General features: G+C 44.9%; 1 protein-coding gene across 1 annotated transcript in view; it reads left to right on the forward strand.

Moving 5' to 3' along the window:
* Positions 1-10005, forward strand: part of LOC144762223 (cysteine-rich secretory protein 2-like) — a 119068-nt gene extending 109063 nt beyond the window's left edge. The window contains exon 7 of the mRNA XM_078647371.1: positions 9881-10005. Within this exon, the coding sequence (XP_078503497.1) occupies positions 9881-10005 (125 nt within the window). The remainder of the gene's footprint in view (positions 1-9880) is intronic.
* The last annotated feature ends 2386 nt before the right edge of the window (positions 10006-12391 follow it).

The following is a 12391-nucleotide window of genomic DNA, read 5'->3' on the forward strand; positions in this document are numbered from 1 at the left end:
AACGTTAAACCTAAGTGGGAAAGTAATTCATCTCCCCAATCTTATTTCCCTTCATGGAAATGGCTCTGGTCTTGCAGATCTTTAGGCCTCATGCCATATAAAATATTTTAGCTAAATTTGTGTGGAGGTAAAGATTGTCTATAAGGAAGACAAAGTTATTAATCCGACTCCTAATGCAATTGGGGTCCAAGACAGTAAAACTGCATCATCGGCATGGAAAAGTGCAGCTATGGTGTTAGAATTTATCTTGGCATATCTTATTCATGACTAATAAGAAATGTGTTAAGGATGTTGATTACAGAAGGAACACATTGAGTGAGGATACATCCTTGACCAACTCCTCAGTCTAATGTGAATGAGTCAGTACATTTTAGCCTTTCACTATATCTCACCAAAAACGTGCGTGAGGGAAGTCAGCTAAGGTCTTATCCATGCTCACATTTGTTAAATGCCCCATAGCTTTGACCAATTAACATAGTAAAAAGTGCTAGTTACATCCAGGCCACCCCCCTTTGCTATGATGTATTTGCAGACTAGTAGGGGAAGGTTTAGGCATTGCTCCATCATCCCAAGCCCTTCACTAAATCCATAGTGCATCTTTGAAAAGATCATTAGTGCATCAGACCATGCCACAATTCGATCTATGACTATGCAGTACACAACCTTTACTATTGAATCAAGCATTGAGATGAGTATGTAGCAGTGCGGGTCTGGTTTGTTACCTCTTTTAAAAAGGGGTACTACTGTAGCTGTGTGCCAAAAAGCAGTGCAAGCTGAATTCATAGTAAAGCTGAAGATAGTAACCCAAAGGTCAAAATATAATTTATTAAGTTCTATAAGGATCCCTTTGGGCTTTATAAGTTTCCAGAAGGACTCAGCAAGCTGATAGCAAGACTGTTAGTTGATGATACAAGATTACTGTATTTCTTGTTGCCTTGGGTCACAAGGCAGTCGATCAATCAATCAATTAATCAATCATTTGTAAAGCGCACTACATACCCGCAAAGTTCTCAAGGTGCTGGGGGGGGGGGGCAGCTCCTGATCGAACAGCCAGGTCTTGAGTATCCTCCTGAAGGTCAGCAGGTCTTGGGTCTAATGTAGGCTGAGTGGGAGCGTGTTCCATGTCTTGGCGGCGAGGTGGGAGAAGGATCTCCCACCGGTGGTTGTTCTTCAGATGCACGAGACGGTGGCAAGTGACAGGTCAGCGGTGCATAGCTGGCAGTTGGGGATGTAGAAGGAGAGCCGTCTGTTGAGGTAGGCAAGGCCAGTCTTGTGGAGTGCCTTGTGTGCATGGATGAGGAGCTTGAAGGATATCCTCTTGTTGATGGGGAGCTAGTGCAGGTTTCTCAGGTGGGGGGTGATGTGGCCGTGGCGTGGTCTATTGAGGATCAGTCGTGCCGAGATGTTTTGGAGGCGTTGTAGTCGCTTGATGAGCTTGGTCGGGGCTCTCGCGTAGAGGGCGTGTCTGTAGTCCAGTCTGCTGCTGACGAGGGCCTAGGTGACTGTCTTTCTTGTATCTGTCGGGATCCATCTGTAGATCTTGAGAAGCAGAGGGTGTTAAAGCAGAAGGAGGAGACGGCGTTGACCTACTTGGGCATTGAGAGCGTTGAGTCGAGGATGATTCCAGGGTTGCGTGCGTGGTCTGTGGGTGTTGTGGGTGCCCTCAGTGCCGTCGGTCACCAGGAGTCGTCCCAGGCTGAAGGGTTGGAGCCGAAGATGAGGACCTCCGTCTTGTCAGAGTTCAGCTTCAGATGGCTGGTCTTCATCCAGTCGGCGATGGCCTTCATTCCTTCATGGAGGTTGGCTTTGGCAGCGATGGGGTCCTTGGTGAGGGAGAAGATCAGCTGAGTGTCGTCGGCGTAGGAGATTATGTTGAGTTTGTGTGTATCTTGCTACGTGTTTACGTGCGGGGCCATGTAAATGTTCAACAGAGTCGGGCTGAGGAAGGAACCCTGGGGTACGCTGCAGATGATCTCGGAGACATTGGAACGGAATGGGGGGAGGCGGTCGCTCTGGGTTCTGCCAGCAAGGAAGGAGGTGGTCAAATCCAGAACCTTCTCTCGGATCCCTGCGCCGTGGAGGCGTGCGCATAGTGTGCGGTGGCAGACGGCGTTGAAGGCGGCAGAGAGGTCTAGGAGGATGAGTGTTGTGGTCTCCCGGTTGTCCAGCAGGGTCCTGATGTCATCAGTGTTGGCGATGAGGGCAGTCTCGGAGCTGTGGTTGCTGCAGAACCCTAACTGGGAAGGGTCCAGGATTCTCTTTTCTTCAAGGTATCGGGTTAGCTGTCTGTTGACGGTTTTCTCTATGACCTTGGCCGGCAAGGGGAGCAGAGGGGTGGGCCGGAAGTTCTTGAGGTCTCTTGGGTCTGCCTCACGTTTTTTAATTAGGGCGTTGATCTCGGCCTGTTTCCAGACCTCTGGGAATGTCACGGTCTCGAGGGAGAGATGGAAGACGTTGCGCAGGTGGGGTGTGATGGAGCTGCTTTCTCTGTTGAAGACGTGGTGCGGGCATGGTTCTGACGGAGAGCCGTAGTGGATTGTGTGCATGGTCTTGATGGTATCATCGATGCTCACTCTGCCCAAGGCTAGCAGGGGGTCGTGGTCGATGGTGTGTGGAGGGCCTGTTGTGTTGCGGTCTGTTGGGGCTGTCTGCGTGTTGAAGCTGTCATGAATGTCTGCTATCTTGCGGTGAAAGAAGGTGGTGAGTGAGTCGCACAGAGATTGCGACGGCAGGATGTCGTTGGTGTTGGAGCTGGGGTTGGAGAGTTTCTTCACGATTTTGAAGAGATTCTTGCTATTGTGTGCGTTGTTGTCGAGGCGGTCTTTGGAGGAGGTCCTCTTGGCCGCCCTGATGAAGTGGTGGTGGTTGCGGATGGCGTCCTTGTGTGCTGCGTGGCTGTCCGGATTTTGTTCACTGTGCGATTTCTTCTCTAGTTTCCGGTAGGCTTGCTTGGAAGCTAGGAGTTCTGGGGTGAACCAGCTGGCCCTCTTGCTGGTGTCTTTGTGGGGGGGTTTCTTCAACGGGGCGAGGGTGATGGCGCAGTCCTCGATCCAGTTTCTGAGACTGAGGGCAGCTTTGTCGGTGTTGGAGGGTTCAGTGGGTGGGCTGTGAGTGAGGGTTGCATGTAGTTGGTCTTTGATGATTTTGCTCCAGCAGTGGTGAGGGATTCAGTGGTGTGGCTGACGGAGACGTACAAGCTTGAGGAGAAGATAGGGTCGAGTGTGTGGCCGGCGGAGTGGGTGGGCGTTGTGACGAGTTGCTTCAGTCCGAGGTTGGCGAGGTTATCGAGTTGTTGTCATTGTTGTTCTCAAGGTGAAAGTTCAGGTCTCCGAGGAGGATGTAGTCGGTGGAGGTCAGGGCGTGCATGCTGATCAAGTCAGCGATGGAGTCGCTGAACTAGTAGCGGGGTCCGGGGGGTCGGTAGATGAGGGTGCCTCTGAGGGTGGAGTTAGGGTCTGTGTGGATCTGGAAATGCATGTGTTTGGCGGTGCTGAGCGAGTCGTTGGTGCTAGTCGAGACCCTGATGCTGTTCCTGTGGATGATGGCGATTCCTCCTCCGACTGTTGGTGCGGTCTCCGTGGGTGATCTTGTAGCCGTCTGGGATGGCTATGGAGATGTTGGGGGCAGTGGAGTCGTTAAACCAGGTCTCTGTCTGGAAGGCGACGTCCGGGGATGTTGTGTCGAGCAGGTCCCAGAGCTTGACGGCATGCTTGCGTGCAGAGCGGGTGTTTAGTAGTATGCATCGGAGGTACTTGGGGTCTTTCTTGGCGGTTGGTTCGTCGGCTCTGAGGCTGGGGTAGCTGCAGTTCCGGCAGGTGAAGGGGCCGTGTGTGCGTTTCAGGGTGACCTTGAAGCAGGTGTGGCTCCGTCAGGAGTTGAGCGCGTACAGAGAGCTGGCGTCGTAGTGGCGGCAGTCGTCGTGGCAGGTGCGGGGGCCAGGGGTTCTGCCACTGGGCGTGGTCCAGGCTCAGAATGGCGCAGAAGGCCTTGCCTTAGGCGTGCCTCGGCGCTCCAGCAGTAGGGCCGCGTAGCAACAGGCATATATCGGGAGGTGGGAGGGAGGAGCAGCTGGGAGGTGGGAGGCGGGGGCAGCGAATGAGCAGTGGGCTGTCAGGGGGCGGGCCGTAGGGGACGCAGCAGCGAGGGCGGTGAGGGACAACGAAGGTAACAGAAGGAAAAAGGGGCAAAAAATCAAGGGAAAAACGAGTGGCACAAAAGGCAAAAGGGCACAAAAAATGAGTGGAATGGAAGGCAAAAGGGGCACAGAAATGAGGGAAAAACAAGTGGCACAGAGGGCAGAAGAGCACAAAAAACGAGTGGAACACAGGGCAGAAGGGCACAAAAAATGAGTGGAACAGAAGGCAAAAGGGGTACAAAAACGAGGGGAAAAACGAGTGCCACAGAAGGCAGACGGGCACAAAAAAACGAGTGGAACAGAAAGCAATAGGGGCACAGAAACAAGGGAAAAACGAGTGGCACGGAAGGCAAAAGGGCACAGAAATACCGTAAAAACGAGTGGCACAGAGGCAAAATACAGAACAGAGGGCAGAATGGCACAAGAAATGAGTGGAACAGAAGGTAAAAGGGGCACGAAAACAAGGGAAAAACAAGTGGCACAGAAGGCAGAAGGGCACAAAAAATGAGTGGAACAGACGGCAAAAAGGGTTACAAAAACGAGGGAAATAAGAGTGGCACAGAGGGCAGGAGGGCACAAAAAACAAGTGGAACAGAGGGCAGAAGGTCACAAAAAACAAGTGGAACATAATGCAAAAGGGGCACAAAAACGAGGGAAAAAAAGGGTGCCACAGGAGGCAGACGGGCACAAAAAACGAGTGGAACAGAAGGCAAAAGGGGCACAAAAACGAGGGGAAAACAAGTGCCACAGAAGGCAGACGGGCACAAAAAACGAGTGGAACAGAAAGCAAAAGGGGCACAAAAATGAGGGAAATACGTGTGGCACAGAGGGCAGAAGGGCACAAAAAAACAAGTGGAACAGAGAGGAACAGAAGGCAAAAGGGGCACAAAAGCGAGGGAAAAAACAAGTGCCTTAGAAGGCAGACGGGCACAATAAACAAGTAGAACAGAAGGCAAAAGGGGCACAAAAATGAGGGAAAAACAAGTGGCACAGAAGGCAAAAGGGCACAGAAATACCTGAAAAGCGAGTGGCACAGAGGCAAAACAGAGAACACAGAAATACAGGGGCAGCTAAGAACAGAAAGCAGAACGGGCAGAAAGGCACGGGGCAGCGAGGGGAACAGAAAGGAAAACCGGGCAGAGAGCACGGGACAGCAAGGGAACAGAGGGAAGAAAAAAGGGCACTGACCACATACAGGCAGTGGGGGAAGACAGACAACAGCAGTCACAGACACAACAATGAAAATACAGGCAATACAATAAAAGCAATAAAGCGGAGGATGAACAAACCTACCTACTGCCTACCACTGGCCACCAGGGATGAGGCGCAGGTGATAGCCTGCGGGTGGTGAAGGGCCTCGAACTTCCTCAGCAGCGGCAGCTTGGGCAGGGAGTCACAGGCAGTGCTGTGCGGAGGAGGAGCGACCCATTCATCTTCAGTGACATTCAGCTCTAGCCTCACTGCCGGTTCCCTATTAAATGTATCATTCTTAACTATTGCCGAGAATGTTTTGCCATCTTTATTGTTACCGGAGGTGGGAAGGTTCTCCCATGTTTTTTCCCCTAAAGCAAATTTTCCTGTTTATTAATGTGGCTTTAAACTCAAACCTGTAGCTCTCTACGTCCTCCCTACCTCTAGGGATATTGTTTGAGACTTTAGCCAAATGCCTATTTTCTGTGCTACAAGCCCTGTCAAACAGCTAGTGTAGCATCCTTCCCAGCTCAGGAGCATGCAAAGGACCATGCTACACACTGAGCTCTGGTTTGCATGTCTTTATTCTTTGCATGCAACCGTTAACTGAACATACTGCTTCATGAACTTTATTGACCGGACACACCCAAGTACCACCCAATCAATTATTTAATGCTTGTAAGGAGTCCGCCAAGGACCTTTAGAGTCTTTGTTCACTTAAGCACACAACATGACATCTCGCCTTTGTTAACTGAAAGTACTTGAGTTATGAAGAGTCTAATTCTGAGAAACGTCCAAGCTTTTAAATACAATTAAGAATCCCCAAGGTCCTGAGAGGAGCAGGCATGCCACACATCTGATTATACCTCATGGGCTAAGTAAATCCTTTTGAGTGTAATCACTCATGCAACAAAAGAACAATGAATCTCCTGAAACCAGCCTCTCTCAGTCTTGCCTTGGAGTTATGCGCAGAACATTTATTGCAGGGAATTCCTTTATGCACCAGCCACATAAATAAACAAGAGGATGTATTATTGCACCATCTCAGAGATGGACTACTTGGTCACCAAGCACCACAGTAGGTGGATATGTAAAAAGGTGCAATTCACCTGTGGGCTGACCAAAAATGTGAACACTTTAAACAAAACATGACACAGAACCCTCTCACAAGAGGTGTTTGTCTAGACCAGACCCAAGAATGGATTCTGCCTGTATCTTACAAAATGGAAAGTACAGTATCTCTCTCTTTTTTGCATGGTTGCAATAAATCAGCAGGTGTTTCTTGATGTCTCTTTCAATGCGGACACTAATCAGGGAAACACCGCCATTCCCCCATGCTTGAGTTGCAAAGAACCTGTAAAGAGAACAGCAATCCTTAATTATGTTCCCATTACTAAAATCTTGGATGGCTCTTGGTGGCCCGCAGTGCTCGGTATCCCTCCCACACCCATGGACCAAGAACGAAACCTGGGCTTCATGCTGGACTTCTTACTCTCAATGAACCATCAAATTGACGCTGGTTTGTCCTCCTGCTTCCAGAACCTGCGCCTCCTTCATAAGATTTTCAAGTGGATCCCTACTGATTCAAGGAAAATTGTCACCTATGTGCTTGTCAGCAGCAGACTTGACTACGACAACACACTCTACACTGGCAGAATGGCATCCAGAACACCTCCAGCAGACTCATCCTGAACATCCCACACTGCAACCACATCACCGGCCACCTGAGAGACCGTCACTGTCTTCCTTACAACAAACGAATCACCTTCAAGCTTGTCACGCATGCCTGCGGAGCCCTCCACAATGCTGAACCTACATACCTCAACCACCACCTCTCCTTCTACACCCCCACTAGACATCTCTCTGATCCACCCAACTGGCCTTGGCCACCAGCCCACAGATCTGCAAGACCACGGATGGAAGAAGATCCTTATTTCTACTCCTACCTTGCTGCTAAGACCTGGAACACCCTGCCTCTGCATCTCAGGCATTTGCTGCAATTCAGGAAAAAGCGCAAGACCTGGTTCTTCAACTAAACAGCAGACCCATCTCCCCACCCCTCCCCTCCCCCCTACCCAGCACATTGAGACCTTTGTGGGCGAGAATTCGTGCTTTATAGGAACACTGATGGATTGGCTTAATAGCGTACATTCAGTCACTAGGCCAGAAATGGCTTAGTCGGACCTGTTCACTGAGAACGATCATAGTTTGAAATAGAATTCAGAGCGATACGAACGATTAAAGTAATAAGTTTGATAAAAGTGTTGTCTGCCTGCACCATATTGCATTTATACAATGAAAGTACACTTTATGCATCAGAAGCTTTATTCTTTATATAAAGAAGTACTTCTCTGTCTCCATTTACATGGAAGTAATACCTTCTACAATGCTATTTAGTAATGGATCTAACAACTATAGAATCTTCCTGATTTAAACAAGTTAGTTATACAGTAGGCTAAACATAGATGATATGGTTGCAAATAGGGACAGTGACCAGAGACTGGACAAAGTAAATTTCCCAGTGATAAAATGGCAAACGTCTTCTACTGAGGAATGTTTCAAATGCTTTGGTGGCCAAACTTGCTTGAACCTGCAAACAAAGGACAATCACCCCAGGGAAATTACTGGCAACAGATGGTTTGTTTGCAAGAGTGTCCCTGACATGTATTTCCACGTTGTTGCTGTAGTGGGAAAAACATCAAGCAATACAGAGGTGAAAAATGTCAGCTTGACTCTAGACATGTAGACCGATTTTATAACTACAGATCATATGGTCATGTTCTTCTCTAGTGCCAGTCAAAGATAGAACCGCTATCAAGAGGAAGTAGTTATTATTGCACTTTGTGTGTGCGTTAACTGGATGGCACAACCCACAACAGGATTTTTGTATGGTAGATAAAGCCAGAGTGAGGGCACACTAGCTACATCAAGCACAACTGGGTGCTGTAGCAGCAGACACAAAGTGAATGTTGGACCTAATGATTTGAAACTCAATGCTGGTATTTGACTTTGTAGATATACTTTACTTTTGTTGAAATTGATTGATAATCAATGTGAGCCTTTGTGTGATTGGCTTATATTGGAGCCAAATAACTGTTCACATTTATGGTGTTTGCTATGTGCAGAAGAGACAATCTATGTATTGAAGATGTAGGACAAATTGGCAATGCATCCATTAAATACTTCTGTACATGTTCACCCACAGATGTTTATAATTTTAAATGTACATGCAAAACTGTGTATCTAAGCAAAGCAGCATCTTAAGAGACAACACAATTGAGGTAAAGACATCAGTACACTTAATGCACAGGAATCTGAGTTAGTGCAAGAAGTACATTTGTGTTTCAGTTGTGTTTCAGTCCCACTGAGCTAACTCTCAAGACCTCCAGATTGCAGAAACACTAGAACAAACACTAGATGCATCTTAGCTAATTTGATACATTATAACTTTATTTGCAACCTTTCCATCCATTGACTAGAGCATGGGATTCAAAATCCTCTAAAAAAGCCTACGAGATCAGAGAGAATCAAAACATTATCTAGTCTCTGTGATCACCCTCAAAATAAGAAGATTGTTCAAGGCAGTGCTTAATTTATAAAATATATTGGGTGCCAGGACCTTAATGATTTCATAGAACTCCACTCGAACTGGCACAAACAACAACCCAGCCACTCCTGCCAAATTCCAGTACCAACCTCACCTATATGCTAGCTTTATCATTTTTAAATAAACACCATGTGGATAAATTTGGCTGAAGAATAAAACAAACACCACCACCATGCTGTGTAATCCTACAGTACGTCCCGGTGTATAGAAATAAGGGGCAGTGCCAAGCACCAGAAAACACCTGCACAAAGTAATCACTGGTTCAAGGCCATGATGGTTAATATACCACTTACTAGTATGAGTGCTAAGGCATTTTGGGGTACTATGGCCCTTCTTTTTTATCGCCACATATTATTGTTTTGCTTGCTTTTTTCTTAATTATATCAGTTCTGCATTTTTCTGATTTAGAGAGCAGTGATTTTTTATAGCTTTGAAATGTATTTATTGTAATACATTTTTGACATAACATGTCTAAGTCACATATATTTACTTTACTTTAGAAGAGCATTTATAACTTGTGACAAGCATTGCTTATAAGACACTGAGTGCTTATCACAGCAAAGGCAAACCCTTTTTACCTCCTAATGAACGTTTGACGTTTCAAATACTCTTGCCTTGAAGAGTAAATACTCAGCATGAGCGGGCTATGCCTAGTTAGTAAACAACAGTTGTTCAATAGGGAATTAATAAGAAACTGTTGTTGCCCCAGTATGTGGGAGGAAAATGTCTGACATTTGGCCATGATTCTTGGTTAAACATGTTCCACCACAGATACTGGTTCTACGAATTCTGCTATTTTTTATATTCATAAGGTGTTAAATGAGTGGATTACTGAATACCGTCACCTATCTGTACGCTGGCAGGGAGAAACAGTTGAAATGCAAAAATAAACATTGTTTGTAATCTAATCACTGTATCATTTGTTCATCCTTTCTTTTTCCTTCTAGCAAATCCCTGTCCCTATGAAGATAAATATGCAAACTGTAAAGCATTTAAAGATGATTGCTCTGATGACGACATTATTAAGGCAAGTTGCAAAGCTACTTGTCAATGCTCTTCCCAAATATATTAGAAACATCCAATCTGTCCTCCTGGATCTGAAATTCAACTGTACCAGGAACAACATATTTATGAATACTGGAACAAATAATATAGTACAATAGACTGGTATTACCTACTTCTAAAGTTCTGATTCATGTTGTGTGACATGCAATACCTCTGATGGTTTCCAAATAGTTCATCCCCAAATGCAATGGAGGTCTAGACTGTTTATATTCAGCAAGTGTGATAAACGTGTTTCTGAATGTGTGTATTTTCCTGAAAAATGTAACACCGTCTGCTGTAGTGTGGTATACACAATTACTAACGGGGAATCCCACTATGTAAATTAACTAATGGAAAATGTCTTCTTGTAGTTAATATGCATATATATGTACATTTTAGATATAAGGCTTAAGTGGTTTTATTAGTCATTAATTGATTATTTGTTACAATATTCTATTTCATAAATGTCACTTTGTTTTCCTGTGTTTTTAATCAATGTCTCTTTTAATAAATATGTTAACGCTCTCATAAAATGCCTGTTTTTTTCATTTGCTCTTTTATGGAGAATTAAGAATATATATCTTGCTATATTTCATGCATGCCTACTTTTCATTGCATTTTAATTGTTTTATCAATCTAACCCACCCCCCCCCCAATAAAAACGTTGATGAAGAAGCACTTTGTGTCAATCAGTTTTGTACATGGTCATTTTAACCTTTATCACCAAATGGGCAAGGTATATTTAGGTCAGAAAGTTGCTAAAATAATGCTTTAGTGAAAATTAAGGTGTCATTGGAATCTGAAAATGTCAACCCTAAATCACATTTTCTGCTGCTTGAAAGGTAATTTACAAGCAGAATATGTTTTTTGTGTATGGTTTCCAAAGTGTTTGCAGTATATTTGTATGGACAATATAAATAGAGAAAATGGTCCACATCATGAGGATTGTGATATTAATTCAAGTAGTACAGTTGGGGCCAGAATTGCCATCAACTCATATGCATAATATGACTATTTTATGAAACCAAAACTATGCAGACAGCAAGTTGCCTGTCGGAGGCACCATGCAGTGCACACAGATCAAGGTACTGGTGAATGATGAGCCTCATACAAACTGTGCAATATAGCATAGTGGTCTCTCTAGAACAGGAGACAATGGCATTGGAACAAAGTGACACTTAAAAGTAGCAGTACCAACAGTCCTATATAGTTTAGGTAAGTAGATACACCCTGTTAGAGTTTACAGACAATTTAATATATAACAAAGTGAGATGAATATAAACCACGCAACATGTCTACGTATTTGCTTCCATTGTGGAGAAATTATCTAATTGAACTCCTAAAAAAAAAAACAAAGACACAGAATAAGCTCTCTGATTTGACAAGGATTTTCAGGAATCTGAGATAAATCAGTAACTTAAGCCTGTTCTAAAATCCTTTTTGTTTAGGACATATAGATTGGCAAGATTGTCATTTACAGACTAACACAATAATGGGCAAAATATGCTGAAATATTGATAGATGAGTAGAAACTCTAGCTGCTTCCTTTCTAAACAAATGATAAATTATCATCAAGAATCATTTCAAAAGACAGGTACATCTGAAGATATTGGCATATAATATGGATTAAACTTCAAAGAATTAGAGTCGTGAAAATGGAATGTATTATGAAAAGAAGGTGGATCCCGGGCTTTTTTTTATTGTAAGGGACAAAGGTAATATCGTAAAACTTCACACTGAGGCAGCCAGCCTCAAAGCAAAGCAAGTTCTATGGTGAGTTTTACGTACAGATACATATGAAATTTATGTATATATGAAATATACTTTTTCATTACATTAGAGGTAAGAAATAATATGGTAGAAAGTACTACTAAAGGACAAGTCAATATAGAGCTTGCTTCTCTACAAATCACCAAATATAGGCATTGTAGAAGGTTTGTTTGCTTGATAATGTCAGCTTAGGTTTAAAGACACTTTGTGACCTAACTCACCAGGTGTCCTTTTTAACATACACCCGATTGATTGTGCTAATTAAAATCTAATTACCTCCTTAGAGCGGGAGACTGTCTTCGATTACCTTGGTGTCACGCTGTCTGAAACATTTGATTGGGGCCCACAACTAGCCAAGGCAGGCTTGAGGCTAGCGCAGCAGGAGGGGGGAATTACTAAATCCTATAGGAACCCCTCATACACACCGCCAGGTCCTGTAGTTGAAATATACAAACTGCAAGTGCGAAGTGCTGCAATGTATTGGGCTGAACTATGGGGCCACTGCCCATCTGGCGGATTGGCCAAAACAGAAAACCAATTTGTGAAAAAGCTCCTGGGCTTACCGCCTAGGACTCCACTCATTCCTCTGCCCCTGGACTTAGGAGTCACACCAATTGCAGAAGAGATAGGTTTAAGACCACTGA

This window comes from Lissotriton helveticus, chromosome 6 (genome assembly GCF_964261635.1).
Source record: "Lissotriton helveticus chromosome 6, aLisHel1.1, whole genome shotgun sequence".
NCBI classification, from domain to species: Eukaryota; Metazoa; Chordata; class Amphibia; order Caudata; family Salamandridae; genus Lissotriton; species Lissotriton helveticus.